This window comes from Myxine glutinosa, chromosome 12 (assembly GCF_964187855.1).
Source record: "Myxine glutinosa chromosome 12, kmMyxGlut1.1, whole genome shotgun sequence".
NCBI lineage: Eukaryota > Metazoa > Chordata > Myxini > Myxiniformes > Myxinidae > Myxine > Myxine glutinosa.
In genome coordinates this window covers 56,536,321-56,554,503 of record NC_136272.1, presented here as the reverse complement: position 1 = coordinate 56,554,503, position 18,183 = coordinate 56,536,321, and the positions used below count along the sequence as shown (strand labels likewise).

General features: G+C 50.6%; 1 protein-coding gene across 1 annotated transcript in view; it reads right to left on the bottom strand.

Annotated features, from left to right (window-relative positions):
* LOC144888458 (uncharacterized) overlaps positions 1 to 18,183 on the bottom strand; it is a 72,830-nt gene that overhangs the window by 36,176 nt on the left and 18,471 nt on the right. The window contains exons 9-10 of the mRNA XM_078766374.1: positions 9,073 to 9,141; positions 4,037 to 4,384 (exon numbers count right to left, since the gene is read on the bottom strand). Coding sequence (XP_078622500.1) covers positions 4,037 to 4,384; positions 9,073 to 9,141 — 417 coding nt within the window. The remainder of the gene's footprint in view (positions 1 to 4,036; positions 4,385 to 9,072; positions 9,142 to 18,183) is intronic.

The following is an 18,183-nucleotide window of genomic DNA, read 5'->3' as shown; positions in this document are numbered from 1 at the left end:
GCCATGGATGACCTCGTTGCGCGGGAGCACTTAACCGATGTTTTCGTCTACCTCGATAACCTTACGGTTTGTGGATATGACCAAGGGCACCATGACGCTAATCTGAAGCGCTTCCTTGAGGTCGCGCAACGGTATCACTTAACTATGAACGAGGATAAGTGCCGATACTCCCTACGCACCATAGATCTTCTGGGGTACACCGTGACCCATGGCTCTGTCTCTCCGGATAAGGAACGTCTGCGACCTTTGCTCGACATGGCCCCTCCCTGCGATCGGGCGTCCCTGAAACGCGCCCTTGGGCTGTTCGCCCATTACTCCAAATGGGTGCAAAATTTCTCCGCGAAACTTCGCCCCCTTGTGGCCTGCGACACTTTTCCCCTGAGTTCGGCCGCATTGACGGCCTTTGAAGGTCTTAAGACCGACATCGCCCGAGCCGCCGTAGCGACCATCGACGAGAGCGGCTCGTTCGTCCTCGAAAGTGACGCCCCGGATCAGGCCATCGCGGCGACCCTCTCCCAAGGGGGACGTCCCGTGGCTTTCTTTTCACGGACTCTTACCTCCGCTGAGCGGAGGCACTCGTCCGTTGAAAAGGAAGCGTATGCGATCGTCGAGTCTATTCGGCGATGGCGCCCGTACCTACTCGGGCGGAGCTTCCAAATCATCACGGACCAGCAAAGCGTTGCGTTCATGTACGACACCTTACACGCCCAGCGCATTAAGAACGAGAAAATCACTCGCTGGCGTATCGAACTCGCCGACTTCTGTTACACCATCAAATATCGCCCAGGGAAGGATAACCAGGCCGCCGATGCCTTATCACGCCCGACTACATGTGCTGGTATCACCTCGTTGGAGGGCCTACGGGTGCTGCATGCTACTGCGGGCCATCCCGGCGTAACGCGTTTCGCTCATTTCGTGCGGAGTGGGAATCTCCCTTACTCGATTGACGATATCCGCCGTATCTGTCGCGACTGCGCTATCTGCGCGGAAATCAAACCGCGTTTCTATAACCCTCCTATGGGGACTCTGGTGAAGGCTACACGCCCGTGGGAACGCTTGGCGATGGATTTCAAGGGCCCTTTGCCGGTGTCGAGCGGCTCTCGCTATCTGCTCACTATCGTTGATGAGTACTCACGATTCCCCTTTGCTTATATGTGCGCGGACATGACTGCTGCCACGGTGATGCGATGCTTACAGAACTTGTTCTCAATGTTCGGTTACCCGGCCTATGTCCATACCGACCGGGGTGCAGTCTTCTTGTCTCAGGAGGTGCGCGGCTATCTGCTCCAAAACAACATTGCGTCTAGTTACACCACGCCGTACAGACCCCAGGCTAATGGGCAGATCGAACGCTTCAACGGGATTATCTGGAGGGCCGTCATGCTCCATCTCCGGACCCACGGCCGGGGCCTCGATAAATGGGCTTGGTCGCTACCTGCGGCGTTGAACTCAATCCGGGCACTCCTGAGTACGGCAACTAACCAAACTCCCCACGAGCGACTTTTCCACCACCCCAGGAGCTCGGGGTGTATACGGTCTTTGCCCAGTTGGCTCGCTGGGCCCGGGCCGGCCTACCTTAAACGGGCGGTTCGCGCGAGCAAGTACGACCCCCTTGTGGACAAAGTGCAGATTCTCCAGGCTAATCCTGAGCATGCTCGTGTGATGACGTCTGATGGTCGTGAGACTACTGTCTCCGTTCGTCATCTTGCCCCTTGCGGGGTCGACGACCTTAGTAGGGAAGCGGACGAACCGGTCGAACCCATCTATGAGACTATGGCCTCTCCCGACGCTCCCATCGCCGACAGTCCACCGACCCTCCCCCCGTCGAGACTGCTCGGGTCCGACGACTTGGCGTTACCCCCTTCATCACCCGACCCTGTTGACGCCTCTGACGCCGGGGATACAGGGTTACGAGACGCCGTACCCGGGGAGTTTCGAACGCGTGCTGGCAGAGAAATTCGCCGCCCGGCCCGCTACGGTTGGGCCGACTGATACTCCGCGCCCTATTCATGCTGACGCTCACTCGCTTTTAGCCACGCGGCCGTATAATTCTGACGGGGGGGGGGGGGGGGGGGGGTGAATGTAGTGAAATCGTATCCGTACTGTGAACCCGGGTGGGGATGCTCGCTGCTCGCTGTCATGGTTGTCACCGCTAGGGGCGTGACTATAAGACCTGTTGCTGTGTCAGTGCTCCGAGACTTCTCCCTTGTGACATGTTACATCGGTAGCCTCGTTTATGGTACGCCTTTATAGAATAACTAGCTTGCTTGCATTGACTGATATGAATGGCTTTATGAGATGTCGCATCGTATGCTTATTGTGTATTTCTACTTACAGGAATGATGTGATGATCTAAATGCAATTAAACCAAACCGTTGGACTAAAGTTGTGTGGACCTGCATGGTTTTCCACAACAGTGAACAGCTGTTTTAAAGACCTGGAGGGAGGAGTGGGATTGAAGGGAGTGGGGGAGTTTGTTCCAGAGGCGGGAGAAAAGGGGAATGAAAGAGTGAAGGTGAGCAGAGAGCCTAGACTTTGGCAGTTTAACCATAAGAGGGTTGCAGGCAGATCTTGTGCGACCTGAAGGAATATTTGGGGGACAGAGCACAGAGAGAGCTGGGGGAGCAAGGCCGGAGAGGAGTCGGTAGAAGACAGAAAGGTCACCAACCTGCCTGCGGTGAGTGAGTGAAAGGCCCTCGGTGTTGACTACATCGCAGGAGATTCCAATGATTCTGAAAGCTTTGGCCTCAACAGCGTGAAGCCGAGCAAGGTGTGACGCAGGAGCACCAGCCCAGAGGGGGGAACAGTATTCCATTGAGCTGCGGATGAAAGCCTTGTATGTGGTGAGGAGCTCAGGTGTGCCAAGGAAGGACTTCGCACGATGGAGGATGGCCAGTCGGCGACTGGCTTTGGAGGCCAGCTTGGAAATGTGGTTTTCCCAAGAAAGATCATGGCAGATAGTGAGACCCAAAAGCTTGAGCGACAGAACTTCTTGGAGAGGATTGTTGAGAAAGTAGATGGGAGGGTTGTCCAGTCGGTCCTTTTGGAGAGACATTGTAAGAGTGTGAGATTTGTCAGGATTGAAAGACATGTTCCACTTGTTTGACCAGTCTGTGATTTTGTCCAGGTCTGCAGAGAGTGAGGAGGCTGCAGACTGCCGATCTGAGGGATGAGGAATGGAGCGACAGAGAGTAGAGTCGTCAGCAAAGAGATAGAGAGGATTTTCAAGAGAGTCAGAGAGATCATTGATGAAGACCAGAAAAAGCACAGGGCCCAGAACACTACCTTGGGGAACTCCAGCCTGAACAGGAAGAGGAGATGAGAGAAACCCATTCAGGGCCACACGTTGACTACGACCAGAGAGGAAGTCCGCCAGCCATGCGTGGAGATTTCCATGGATACCAAAAATTTCCATGTTGTTGACCTTTGGCCTATGTTGACCTTTTGGCCTATATTGATCTCCTCAATAGTTGGTGGTTGAATTCAGTTTGCTGATATGTAAATCCCATTCAAATTTCAAGTGAATCGGATGAAAATTGAGGATTTTAGAAATTCAAAAAAAGTGGTTGACCTTTAGCCTACGTTGACGTTTTGGCCTAAGCTAATCTCAAACATAGTTCGTGGTTGAATTCATTTCGCCGAAATGTAAATCCTCTTCAAATTTCAAGTGAATCGGATGAAAATTGAGGATTTTAGAAATTTGAAAAAAGTGGTTGACCTTTGGCCTATGTTGACCTTTTGACCCCAAAAGTTTCCTGAAGATCTGTTTAAAATTGTTACCTGTAGGCAAGTATAAGTGAGCGGACAGACAAACAAAGAAACACACAAACACACAAACCGGAGTGATCAACATACTTGCAAATCTTCTATTTTTTTTTGCCAAGTAATAACGCACTCCAACCAATATACTTGAACAATCTTCGATTTTCGCAAGTAACAACTGCAAAATTAATTCCACAAATGCACAATTTCAAACAAACTACCATTTTCAGCATTTAAAATCAAAGTGTACAACATGTTGGGGGGAGGAACCTACCACGTTCAGGGTATGTGGTACTTGAAATGTTTGCATCGCCCCCGATTTTCACGGCATTGATGTGGTTTTGGGTATATTTGTTTTTGTTTGCGTATTGACCATCATAGTCAAAAATAATTGTGGCAGCTTGGAGAATGATGAGCAGAGTGAAATGGGGTTTCTGAGATGTTGTCATTGGCAAAGCAGGAGAAAGTGAACCGACGTGCCATGTGGTCTTGTTGCCATGCAACGCAACAACAAAAGTATTGGTGAAATTGTTAATGAGTCGCAACCCGAACGAAGAATTGAATTCTCCACCACTTTCAATCTCGCCAAAGTCCACACACATGTTTGTGAAATTGGTATCAGCTGGAAAAAAAATACACATCAAACATCAACTCTAAATGCAATTCATAATCTATCTATCAATCTTATATATATATATATATATATATATATATATATATATATATATATACAGTGACGTGAAAAAGTAAGAACACCCCATTTAAAGTTTTGACTTTTTCAACATATTTCAACATACTGCTATTTGATCTCCATTTCAACAATATTGATAGATAAAGGTGATATAATATAACAAATACCATGAAACATTTACATTTTGTAGTCCATTGTATAATTTAAATAAACATAAATGCAAATTTCGCATGTGGAAACAGTAAGTACACCTTTGGCTCTAATAGGTGGTATTGCCCCCTTTGGCAGAAACAACCTCAAGTAGGCGCTTCTTATAACTGTCTACCGGTCTCTGACATCGACTGGGAGAAATTTTTGCCCACTCCTCCATGCAGAATTCTTTCAGCTGTGCGATGTTTGAGGGGTTTCTTGCATGCACAGCTCGTTTCAAATCCCCCCACAACATCTCGATGGGATTTAGATCCGGGCTTTGACTTGGCCATTCCAGAACCCTCCATTTCTTTCTTTTCAGCCATTCCTTGGTGGATTTACTGGTATGTTTAGGGTCATTGTCATGTTGCAAGGTCCACCTTCGGTTGAGCTTCAACTTTCCGACAGATGGCCTCACATTAACCTCAAGCACCCTCTGGTACAATGAATAATTCATAGTGGATTATATGATGGTGAGCTGCCCAAGCCCTGATGCAGCAAAGCTGCCCCAAACCATAATATTTCCACCACCATGATTTACAGTTGGTATCAGGTTCTTGTGGTCAAATGCTGTCTTTGGTTTTCGTGAAACATGTCTTCTGGTACTGTGGCCAAATAGCTCTACCTTTGACTCATCTGTCCAGAGCACATTGTTCCAAAAGTGCTGGGCTTTGCCTCGGTGTTCTTTGGCAAACTTTAGTCTTGCCCTGATGTTCTTTCTGGACAGCAAAGGTTTCCTCCTGTCACACCTCCCATGTAGATCAGATTTGTGCAGCCTCTTTCTAATGGTAGACTCGTGCACTTTGACATCAACAGTGGTAAGAGCTACCTGTAGGTCCCGTGATGACATTCTGGGGGTTCTTAGAGACTTCTTTCAGCATCTTGCGGTCTGCTCTCGGGCTGAACTTGCTGGGGCGGCCTGGCCTGAACAAGTTTGCAGTTGTTTGGAATCTTCTCCACTTGTGGATGATCTTCCGGACAGTCGAATGATGGATTTCAAATTGTTTTGAGATCTTTTTAAATCCCTTCCCAGACTCGTAAACATCTATAACCTTCTTTCTGAAGGCCTCAGAGAGCTCTTTTGATCTAGGCATGGTGACGCTGCACACTTCAACAACAAAGAGCAAATCAAACTAAATGTCTGAGGTTTAAATAAGACAGGTTCCTCCAAGATCCTCTCGAACATGTTCTAATCATTTGCACCTGAGCTGGTGCACCTGATTCTAATTTTAGGTATTTGAAGTAGTGATAAATGTAGGGGTGTACTTACTTTTTCCACATGCGAAATTTGCATTTATGTTTATTTAAATTATACAATGAACTACAAAATGTAAATGTTTCATGATATTTGTTATATTATATCACCTTTATCTATCAATATTGCTGAAATGAAGATCAAATAGCTGTATGTTGAAATATGTTGAAAAAGTCAAAACTTTCCATGGGGTGTACTTACTTTTTCACGTGACTGTATATATATCTACACCAGCTATACTCGCCTCACCACACGTCGTTACAGAAGAACGGGGTTGTTTTACCTGAGGATAATGACTGTACCTGAGTTGCTGTGTTGTCATGATTTACACCAATCATAATACAAACAATTATTTTGCACAAATATATTTGTAGTGTTCGTGATATTACATTTTCATAACAAATTTAGGTTGAAGATTTAGGTTGAAAAATAAATAAATAAATAAATAAATAACCCCTCAGCACATACATACAGGAGCGGTAGGTGCAGACTGGAGGTTGGACGATTACACCTCACCACCACGTGATTGAAAACACCTCACCACCACGTGATTTAAAACACCTCACCACCAAGTAATGTAAAACACCTCACCACCACGTAATTCTAAACTCCTCACCACCACGTAATTCAAAACACCTCACCACCATGTAATTCAAAACTCCTCACCACCATGTAATTCAAAACTCCTCACCACCACAAAGTTAAAAACTCCTCACCACCACAAAGTTAAAAACTCCTCACCACCACGTAATTTAAAACACCTCACCACCTCGTAATTCAAAATACCTCACCACCTTGTAATTCAAAACACCTCACCACCACGTAATTCAAAGTACCTCACCACCACGTAATTCAAAACACCTCACCACCACGTAATTCAAAACACCTCACCACCACGTAATTTAAAACACCTCACCACCTCGTAATTTAAAACACCTCACCACCTCGTAATTCAAAACACCTCACCACCACGTAATTCAAAACACCTCACCACCACGTAATTCAAAACACCTCACCACCTCGTAATTTAAAACACCTCACCACCTCGTAATTCAAAACACGTCACCACCACGTAATTTAAAACACCTCACCACCTCGTAATTTAAAACACCTCACCACCTCGCAATTCAAAACACCTCACAGCCAGTTTATTAAATTCCAGGTCAGCTAATAATAGAAATACAAACAATTCAGTCAATTCTGTCATCATATAATTACCTTTCCATTGATTTACTTCACCAATAAATATTCGCAGTGTTAGCAGTTTGTGACTGTTTTATGCTGTCAAAGGATATTCAGAACAAAGTGATACACATTGCACAATCCATTGGGAATGAATTTCCTTGCAAAATGGAACCTTGGACTCCTTATTAATGCTTGCACTACATTTTCATGCACATGAGAGGCAAACAGAGGAACGCTCTGACGATGCTTCGCAGAAGTACAAAGTTTCATCGGTGGTGTATAAACTCAGCGTGGCTGGTTCGCTACCGCACCGGAAGAAGAAAAAAATCCCTGTCGGTCTCAACTTCGATTTACCTTTCTGTTGAATTGCTCAATTGAGAAACCTTTGCAGTTTGGGCAGTGATAGTGGGGCGGCTTAGCCCAAATATTCAAAAGAATTGTGCATTTTGTGAGGAAAGCACCAAATTTGGCACACTAGTAGACTATCATATTATGAAAAGATCTGGATATTGGGCCATCTCAGATTCAGAGATTTGATTTTTGCAAGATTTGCAGATTTTGCAGATTTGCAAGCTGAGATTGCAACGCCAGGGACGGCCGACTCCTTCCTACGAGCTGCCCACGTCACCCGCACAAGAAGAGCTCATCAAATCACTGCAGCGGCACTGCACATCCTGCAACACCATGCGTATGAACGCCACTGTATGACATATGCTGATGATGCAGAAGACCTGCCTGAGTTCGAAGACTGGTGTCACCAGAGAGGAGAAGACATTCCCAACTTTCAGTACTGGGCAACTGCTGGAACTAGAGATGTTGGTACTGGTCTACGTGCGTTCTCTGCGGCAGGCTTCATTCACGATGTACCTTGATGCCCTGACGGAACTGGTCCCATGGTTCCATGCCTTAGACCACACACACTATGCCAGGTGGGTCCCTGTTCACCTGAGGGACACGGTTGCACTCCCAATGAAGCACCCAGATGTAGCCAGAGAATTCAGGGCTGGCAACTTCACTGTACAGAAGACGAAGAAGGTGTTCTCTTCGATCCCGATCGAATCGAAATCTTGCAAAAATCAAATCTCTGAATCTGAGATGGCCCAATATCCAGATCTTTTCATAATATGATAGTCTACGAGTGTACCAAATTTGGTGCTTGTATCACAAAATGCACAACAGGTTTGCTATGCTGCTACACTATGAGTTACTATTATGCAATCGATAGATATTCATAACAAGCTCCATTAACATTCCACACTCCATTTGAAACAAATATTTCTCACAAACAGAACCTGGGGCTCCTTACTATTGCTTGAACATGTGAGGTGTACAGACGGATGTTCTGCTCTGACGATACTTTGTGCGAGTGGAAACACAAAGTTTCACATGTGGTGTATAATCGAAAGTCCGCTGGTTTGCATATCTAACAGAAGTAAAAAAATCTTTCACCCACACACAGGTTATTCCGTCCAACAAATAACTTCCTTTTCATCTATTTGAATCAAAGAGAAAACTTCACTTTGTTGGAAACGAATGTATTCTCTTACAAACAGAACGAGAATCTCTATACTGTCGAGGAGTCGTGATGACTTGCGATTAGAAGCCATTTTATGTCCAACGAACCGGCGGCCATTGTGTGTGAAGTGTGACGTGTCCGTTTTCTAATCAAACCGTCTTACCCAAAAGGGAGATTATCCTTGGCTGCTTTGCCATTGCCTTCCCATCAATTAGTCTGGGCAGGAATTTATCATTTGAGCAAGATGCCGGTGATAACAAGCCTCTCTTGGCGAAGGATCAGGTGGGATTTTTAAATATTCACCAACTAATGGTAGCAGACAGGACACCTGGACACAAAGGCTTTACAAACCGAGTTACCCTTTATAATGGTCCCAGCTCCCAGGATATAATGGTAAAATTCAGTTAACTCATGGTATACCATTGTATAGTTACTTCATTATGTTAAATAAATGAGTGCTTTTGAAAATCACACCTTTGATGGTAATGTGATCTCCTTTTTTCAAATCCAAGTCAAATGTCTCACAAGTCGAAGTCTCATTACCTGTAATAAAGGACACAAAAAGACCATTTTGCATTATTGCGATGTGAGCACATTGATAATCTGGCACTTCAGATCACGATTTTATTCCAAGGTATCCCTCATTAGAGTAGAGCCAGTGATTTTCCGTTTCATAAAAAACCTTAAATTCCGTTTCAAAAACGAAATTCCGTGTTGTGCTGTGAATGCCAAAATAAGCATTTATTTTTGTGGAAAAATGAAATCTTCCTCAAGTGTGTGCACGTACAAATGTCCACGGCATTCCTGGGCAGTGTATTTTTTTGTCACAAACATGGCGAATAATATAATGTTAAGAAAATAGTAAACTGCAGGTGGGAAAAATGTGGAAACTGGATTTCTGGCACGTGGAACTTTCAATAAATCAGGAAGTACGCAGACGTGGAAGTTTATGCACATCGACATAACACACACCGCCATTTTGTTTTTTCTGTTCTTCATAATTATTTTGGCAATATCATGTGTGTTTAAGTTGAACCATTTTCACCAAAAACAGTCTCTCTAAGGTTGCATGTGCGTGTGTGATGACCGACATTTTGTTTTCTCAGCGATTGTGTTTTCAGGGAATATTTTCACCGAATTTTCAACAAATTGGGGTGACTGCAAAATCAAAATTCACTTTGACTTGGCTCTCCAGAGATTGGTCGATTGAATTACATCGAGAATTTAGTGCCAGCAATTGAGATGGAGCTTCACAGCGCCGTTTGTCCGAAGAAGCCGCGATTGACGTCAGCGAAGCAATGGCCATGCTCCCATCTGAGTATATAGTCAGGTTCACGATGTTTTTTCGTTCAAAATCATGGTAGATTAGCAAACCTATACATTTTTGGAAACGTTATTACATGGAAAATCTGAAAATCAATGTTTACATTTGCCAATTCCGACCAATTCCATTCGACCAATTCAACCATTCGACCATTCGACCAATCGCTTCGATCGACCATTCGACCAATTCGATCGATTCGATTCGATTCGATTCATCGAATTCGATTCGATCGACCATTCGACCAATTCGATTTGCCAATCAATTTGACCGACCTTTGCTTGTGTGGAACGGACTGTGAAAACGATGCGGACTATATTGTCGGATACGACACACAGGACGGTGATGAGGAACTCCAAATGGCATATTCTGTAATCGTGTATGTTTGATGCCATTGACTGCCTGTGTATATTTTGTCATTGACTGCCTGTGTAGATGTGAAGTTATACTGACCGCATGTGTATATATGATTTTGCTGACTGCCTGTGTACGTTTGGTGATATGAATTATTGTGACACATTTTGATGTTATTAACTGCCTGTACAAAATGATAACATGTATTTGATTATGCAACTTATCGCGAATATAAAGACAGTATTTTGCAATTCAAAACCTTTGATTCGTGTCTTACCATTCCCCATAGCACTAATTTGATACTTTCATTGGATTCCTTGTCCCTGAAAATATAGGTTTAGTATATTTTTTAAAGTTTTTAGGGTAATTAGAGGCAGAAATAGAATAAAATATGTATTTTACAGTGGCCATTTTGAAAATCCAAAATGGCCGCCATACAGGTATCTCTCCAAATGTAAACATTGATTTTTAATTTCCTTATGCTATAACCTTTCCAAAAATGTATAGGTTTGCTAATCTACCATGATTTTGAACGAAATATAATTTATTGACATAGTGAACCTGACTAATACACGCTATTCCTTGTGCATCGAATTGCAGTGTTCTTCTTCTTCTTCTTCTTTTACCACTTTTCATAATTATATACTGTGGAAATCAAGTCTGTGGAGAAAATATTCACACACAACATCACACAATATAATGAATATCTTATAATTCAACACAATGTGGATTTTTATGCTTCCGTTGACGAAGTCGCCGGAGACGTCTTGTTTTCAGGTTGTCCATCTGTCCGTCCGTCCGTCCGTGATAGGTTTCCGTTCCCACGATAACTTGAGAACGGCTGAAGGGATCTTAGTCAAACTTGGTGCAGGTATGTACAATGACGTAAAAATGAACTGATTAGATTTTGGGGTCACGAGGTCAAATGTCAAAGGTGAGAGGTCATGTTCTGTAAAAATCCTGTTACCACGATAACTTGTGAACCAGTGATGGGATTCTGACCAAATTTGGTACAATTATGTAGAATGATGTAAAAATGAACTGAATATGTTTTGGGGTCAAGAGGTCAAAGTCTGTAAAATGTCTATAACTTGAGAACGGCTGAAGTGATATAATTCAAACTTGGTGCACATATGTATAATTATATGAAGATTAACTGATTAGGTTTTGGGGTCCCAAGGTCAAAGGTCAGAGGTCATGTCAGGTTAAAATGTGATAACTTGTGAACAGCTGAAGGGATTTAAATTAAAACTTGGTACAGGTATGTATAATGACGTAAATATGAACTTGTGGCGGACACAAAAGCCCACTGGCGTGGTGACATCATTCCGCGCACCAAGTGGGCGAGGGCCACGCCCGAGGGGTAGGCGTGGCCTGAGGATATACACGGGGCGCGCAGCCCAGAGCGGGCTAGTGTTACAGTGAGCTCCTGAAATAAAGACGCTTATAAGTTACCGCTTGTCCGCTTCCTCCTTGCTCGCAAGCAGCGCGCGTAACGCCGCGCTTTACTGGTGACCCCCTCGACGTTGGATCTGCCGGAGCGATCCTTCCACACGCGACACCATTGCCATGGCCAACTTCATCAAACTTCCCGAATTTTGGGAGGCTCAGGCCGAAGTCTGGTTCGTCCAGGCCGAAGCCCAATTTCAGCTTCGGCGCCTCACCGGCGATGACACGCGCTATTGCCACGTCGTCGCCTCCCTCGGGCCCGGCACGGCCGCTCGAGTTGTGTCCGTCCTTCGCCACCCACCGGACGGCCACAAGTACGAGGCACTCAAGCGGCTACTCCTAGCCACGTTCGGCCTCACGGACGACGCACGGGCCGACCGCCTCCTGGATCTCCCCGAGCTCGGTGACACGCGCCCGTCGGTCCGAATGGACCATATGTTGTCACTGTTGGGCGACGAAGCCCCCGGTTCTCTATTCCGGGCGCTTTTCCGTCGCCAACTTCCAGCACAGGTTCGCCTCGCATTGGACGGGACCGGGCTAACGGAAACCCGAGCATTGGCAGCCGAGGCGGACAAGTACTTCGCCGCTTCGGACACGCGGGCGAGAGTCGGCGTGGCCGTCACGGCCCTTGTGGCTGATGCTGCTGCTGATGCTGCTGATGCTGCTGATCCACAACATCAGCTTATACAGCATACGCAGCATGCTGATACGCACCTCGTGACCGCCGCAACGCCCCGCCCACCGCCGCGGCGAAAACCGCCACCGCGGGGAACCCGCCAACTCCACCGGCCTGGCGGAGCCAGCCGCGCTCCTCCAGCTCCACCACCTGGTGCTGGTTCCACGCCAAGTTCGGCCACGAAGCTCGGCAGTGTCATCCGCCATGCTCCTTCAACAGGTCGGGAAACGCCCGGGCCGGTGCTCAATAGTGGCGATGAGCGCCGGCCGTTCGAGCAGCCTGCTGTTCATAACGGACACCTTCTCCGGGCGCCGTTACCTGTGCGACACGGGAGCGCAGGTGAGTGTCGTCCCCGCCGGCACGTCAGACAAGCATGCCGTGGATGGGGGCCCCACGCTGCTTGCCGCGAACGGGATGCCCATCCGTACGTACGGAAAACGCTGCCTCTCTCTGCGGTTCGAAGGGCAGGTTTTCCGATGGACGTTCGTCACCGCCGACGTGCCCATGGCACTGCTTGGCGCGGACTTCCTGTGCGCTAATGGGCTCCTGGTCGACGTCAAGCGCAGACGTCTTGTCCAGGCCGAGACGTTCAGCTCGCTCGCTTGTGCGTTGCCCAGCTCGCCGAGCAGCTCAACGAGCGGCTTGCCAAGCGGCTTGCCGAACGGTTCGGTTCCGGCCACGTTGGTCTGTACGCTTCCGGCAGCGGACGCATTCACCCGCCTCCTCGCCGGCTTCCCGGCCCTCACACGGCCCACCTTCTCGGCGGGGGCCATCAAGCACGGGGTGGCCCATCACATCCCCACCGTCGGGCCACCGGTCTACGCCCGGGCACGCCGCCTCGAGCCGACGAAGCTGGCGGTGGCAAAAGCGGTGTTCGCTACCCTGGAGCGACTCGGCATCGTTCGGCGCTCAGAGAGCGCTTGGGCGTCGCCGCTGCACATCGTGCCGAAGCCCGGCGTGGGATGGCGACCGTGCGGGGACTATCGCCGTCTCAATGACGCCACGACTCCCGACCGCTACCCCGTCCCCCACATTCAGGACTTTTCCGCCCGTTTGGCGGGCATGTCCTTCTTCTCGAAGGTGGACCTCATACGCGGCTACCATCAGGTCCCCGTCAGGCCGGAGGACGTCCCGAAGACGGTGGTCATCACGCCATTCGGACTCTTCGAGTTCCTGTGCATGCCCTTCGGTCTGAAGAATGCAGCTCAGGCGTTCCAGCGACTGATGGACAGCGTCCTGCGCGACTCGGATTTTGTCTACGTCTACCTGGACGATATCCTCGTCGCCAGCGCGTCCCGCGAAGAGCACCTACGCCACCTCCGCACGCTCTTCGAACGCCTGGGCCAGCATGGCCTGATTGTGAACCCCGCAAAGTGCCGGTTCGGCGCCGCCATAATCGATTTTCTGGGGCACCGTGTCACCAGGCACGGAGCCGTCCCCCTGCCGGCCAAGGTGGAGGCGGTGAAGGGGTTTCCGCGCCCCCGCACGATCAGAGGGCTGCAGGAGTTCCTGGGCATGGTGAACTTTTACCATCGGTTCCTGCCCCGTATCGCCCAGCTCCTGCGCCCCCTGCACGAAGCTCTCCGAGGTAAGCCGGGCAAAGGCGACGTTACCTGGACCGAGCAGATGGACACGGCGTTCACGGGCGCGAAGCTCGCCTTGGCTAACGCCACCATGCTCGCGCACCCGGCGCCCGATGCACCGATCGCCCTCACCACCGATGCCTCGGACTACGCGGTGGGCGCGGTGCACGAGCAATGGGTGCGTGGAGCTTGGCAACCGCTGGCGTTCTTTAGCCGGCAGCTTCGCCCGCCCGAACGCCGTTACAGTACCTTCGACCACGAGTTGCTCGGGCTTCACTTGGCGGTCAGGCACTTCCGCCATCTGCTCGAGGGCCGTGCGTTCACGGCCTTCGTCGACCACAAGCCGCTGATCTTCGCGATGGGCAAGGTCACCGAGCCGTGGTCGGCCCGGCAGCAGCGTCACCTCTCGGCCGTGTCCGAGTACACGACGGACATCCAGCACGTCGCGGGGAAGGACAACCCGGTGGCGGATTGCCTTTCCCGGGCCGTCGCCCACGCAGTCCACCTCGGCATCGACTATGCCCGGATGGCAGCGGACCAGGCCGCTGACCCCGACATCCAGGCCTTGCGGACCGCCGTCACAGGCCTCCGCGTCACCGAGGTGCCGTTCGACGGCGCGGGCGCGGCCCTTTTGTGCGACGTCTCCCTCGGGCGTCCTCGCCCCATCGTGCCCGCGGGCTGGCAGCGCCAGGTGTTTGACGCCATCCACGGCCTGTCTCACCCGGGCGCGAGGGCCTCCCAAAGGCTGATCGCCGACAGGTTCGTCTGGCATGGCCTCCGGAAGGCCGTCCGTCCAGCGTCACCTCTCGGCCGTGTCCGAGTACACGACGGACATCCAGCACGTCGCGGGGAAGGACAACCCGGTGGCGGATTGCCTTTCCCGGGCCGTCGCCCACGCAGTCCACCTCGGCATCGACTATGCCCGGATGGCAGCGGACCAGGCCGCTGACCCCGACATCCAGGCCTTGCGGACCGCCGTCACAGGCCTCCGCGTCACCGAGGTGCCGTTCGACGGCGCGGGCGCGGCCCTTTTGTGCGACGTCTCCCTCGGGCGTCCTCGCCCCATCGTGCCCGCGGGCTGGCAGCGCCAGGTGTTTGACGCCATCCACGGCCTGTCTCACCCGGGCGCGAGGGCCTCCCAAAGGCTGATCGCCGACAGGTTCGTCTGGCATGGCCTCCGGAAGGCCGTCCGCGGCTGGGCCAGGACGTGCCTCGCGTGCCAGCGCGCCAAGGTGCACCGGCACACCCAGGCCCCGTTGGCCCCGTTCACGGTGCCGGAACGCCGGTTTGACCACGTCCACGTGGACCTGGTGGGACCTCTGCCCCCCTCGCGGGGTTTCACCCACGTCCTCACCATGGTGGACCGCACCACCCGGTGGCCGGAGGCCGTGCCCTTGGCGTTGACAACGGCGGCCGATGTCGCGCAGGCTTTCATCGCCACCTGGGTCGCCCGGTTCGGTGCCCCCTCAGACATCTCGGCCGACCGCGGCCCCCAGTTCACCTCGGAGCTCTGGGGGGCGGTCGCGCAGGGGCTTGCGGTCCGGCTGCACCGAACCACGGCCTACCACTCCCAGGCTAACGGCCTGTTTGAGCGGTTTCACCGCTCATTGAAGGCCGTGCTCCGGGCCACCCTCCGCGACGGTGGCTGGGTCGACAGGCTCCCCTGGGTCCTGCTGGGCCTCCGGACGGCGCCCAAGGAGGACCTGCGCGCATCCGCGGCGGAGTTGGTCTTCGGGCAACCGCTGCGGGTGCCGGGCGAGTTCCTCCCCGACTCCACGGCACCATGGTCCGCGGCACAGCAGCGCTCCGCTCTGCAAGAGACCGCCCAGAGGTTCGCCCCGGTGCCAACGGCATGCCACGGGCACCCACCGACACACGTCGCCCCGGAGCTTCGCACGGCGGAGTACGTCTTCGTCCGCCACGATGCCCACCGGACACCACTGCGGCCCCCGTACGACGGGCCTTTCCGCGTGCTGGAGACCGGGTCGAAGCACTTCACCCTGGACATCGGCGGTACTCCCGACCGTGTTTCGGTAGACCGCCTCAAGCCGGCCCACCTCGACGTGGACCATCCACCGCCAGTGGCCCGACCCCCACGTCGGGGCCGCCCCCCTGTGGGCGGACCCCCGGTACCGCCCAGCCCCGCCGCCATGCCGCCCCCCGGTCCTGCACCCATCCCAGGGGCAGCCAGGGGCATCCCACCTGGCATCCCTGCACCCCGGACGCCGCCGATCGCCAGGGGGCGCTTCGGCCGGGTCATTCGTCTGCCCCGCAAACTGGCCCTCCAGGTGCGCGGGAATTCTGGGGGGGCGCGTGTGGCGGACACAAAAGCCCACTGGCGTGGTGACATCATTCCGCGCACCAAGTGGGCGAGGGCCATGCCCGAGGGGTAGGCGTGGCCTGAGGATATACACGGGGCGCCCAGCCCAGAGCGGGCTAGTGTTACAGTGAGCTCCTGAAATAAAGACGCTTATAAGTTACCGCTTGTCCGCTTCCTCCTTGCTCGCAAGCAGCGCGCGTAACGCCGCGCTTTAAACTGATTAAATTTTGGGGTTAAGAGGTCAAAATTCAGAGGTCATGTCAGATAAAAATGCGATAACTTTAGAACAGCTGAATGGATTTAAAGCAAACTTGGTACAGGTATTTTAATGATGTAAGAATGTGGGCAGAGGCATATCAGTCCACGTCGTGATGTCGAAGAATGTTGTTCTAGTTTTTCTATAATTTAGGACATTACTTTATTGTCAGATTTGCTTTTTAGTTTCAAGTTACCAATTCCATTAATTCCGTGCGTTTTCTGTGATCGCAGAAAATCACCGGCTCTATTATAGCTATGCACATATGTATGGATGTAAGTGACAGGCCTTATGAAAGGGCAGATTGAGTTATAGCCATTCACATATGTATGTATGTATGTATGTATGTATGTATATATGTGTCTGAGTAAAAATGAATAATTGTCATCTCTGGACCAATCAGAGACAGCCGTGGCCGTAAAGCATGCTGGGTCGTTGCATCACATGGGGCAATCACGCGAAGTTAAAGGAGGTATGATTGTTTGAGCACTATTGGGCATAAAGCCATCTCGCAGTTGCTGAGCAGAACTGTGCCTTTGCGTAGAGTTGATAGAAACATGTTTTATCAGTGACGTGGCCTTATGTAAAAATATTAAGCCAAGGGTTTTAATAACAGCATTCCAGTACTCTGAACTAATGGCAGGTACTTGGCCTCATTTTGCCGAGTTGCTTTGGGGGTATAAATTACAATTCAGAAAGAATAGAAGTCAGAGATCTGATTGCCCATGTGGACAAGCAGATTACCTCCGTGCGTACTGTTACGTGCTCCTCCCCAAACCCCGGCCACGGTGTACCTCCGAGCCCTGAAAGGAGTCACGGCAGAAAGATGTGCTATTATGTGTGCCAATGACCAATGGTGAAACCACACCTATCAGTTGTTACAAAACCAAAGTATTGTATTAATATCACACAATAATAACAAGTATCGCACGTACAAGAAAACATCACTTGCACAGCAAACACCAGATAATTTCTATGATGGTACCACCAATTTCCTGAATCAATAACTCACGGTATTCCCACGTGACCAATCGGTAACCTCCCCCAAAGTCACTGTGTCACGATACCAGGCCAAAGTCGATCCCCTTGGCTCTCGCGATCACAAGAAAAGGTCGTACTGAGACCTGAACCCAGAACGGCTAACAGTCGACGCTGCAGACGAGCCGCTTGGTGAGGTGTCGGGCCGACGTCGGTCTGGTAAAAGTTCACCCAAATGGCGACTGGGAGTTCACACCTTCAGTTCACCAGACAATGACGCTGACATGAACGATCAGCGACTCCCAAGCGGAGAACCGCGAGTTCCCAAGCGAAATCCATGACACACACGATAACCAGGCAAAGGGCTGGTGCGAGATGAAATGGCTGGTGCGAGGTGAAATGGCTAGTGCGAGGTGAAATGGCGGACGGGCCGGTAATGGAGGCGTACCTGCTCTCCAGTGATGATTCACTTTCGGAACCAAAAGCAAAACCTGTCACGCAGGTTTATTTGCCACAGCAATAACGACACTGTCACAGGAATCCCTTTCCCGGGGAAACCAATATTCGCTCGTGACCAATGTCCACCAGCGTCCGCTCGGCACCTCAAAGCAGATTGGCCTTTCTTTCCAGATCTCACTCGATCCGCTC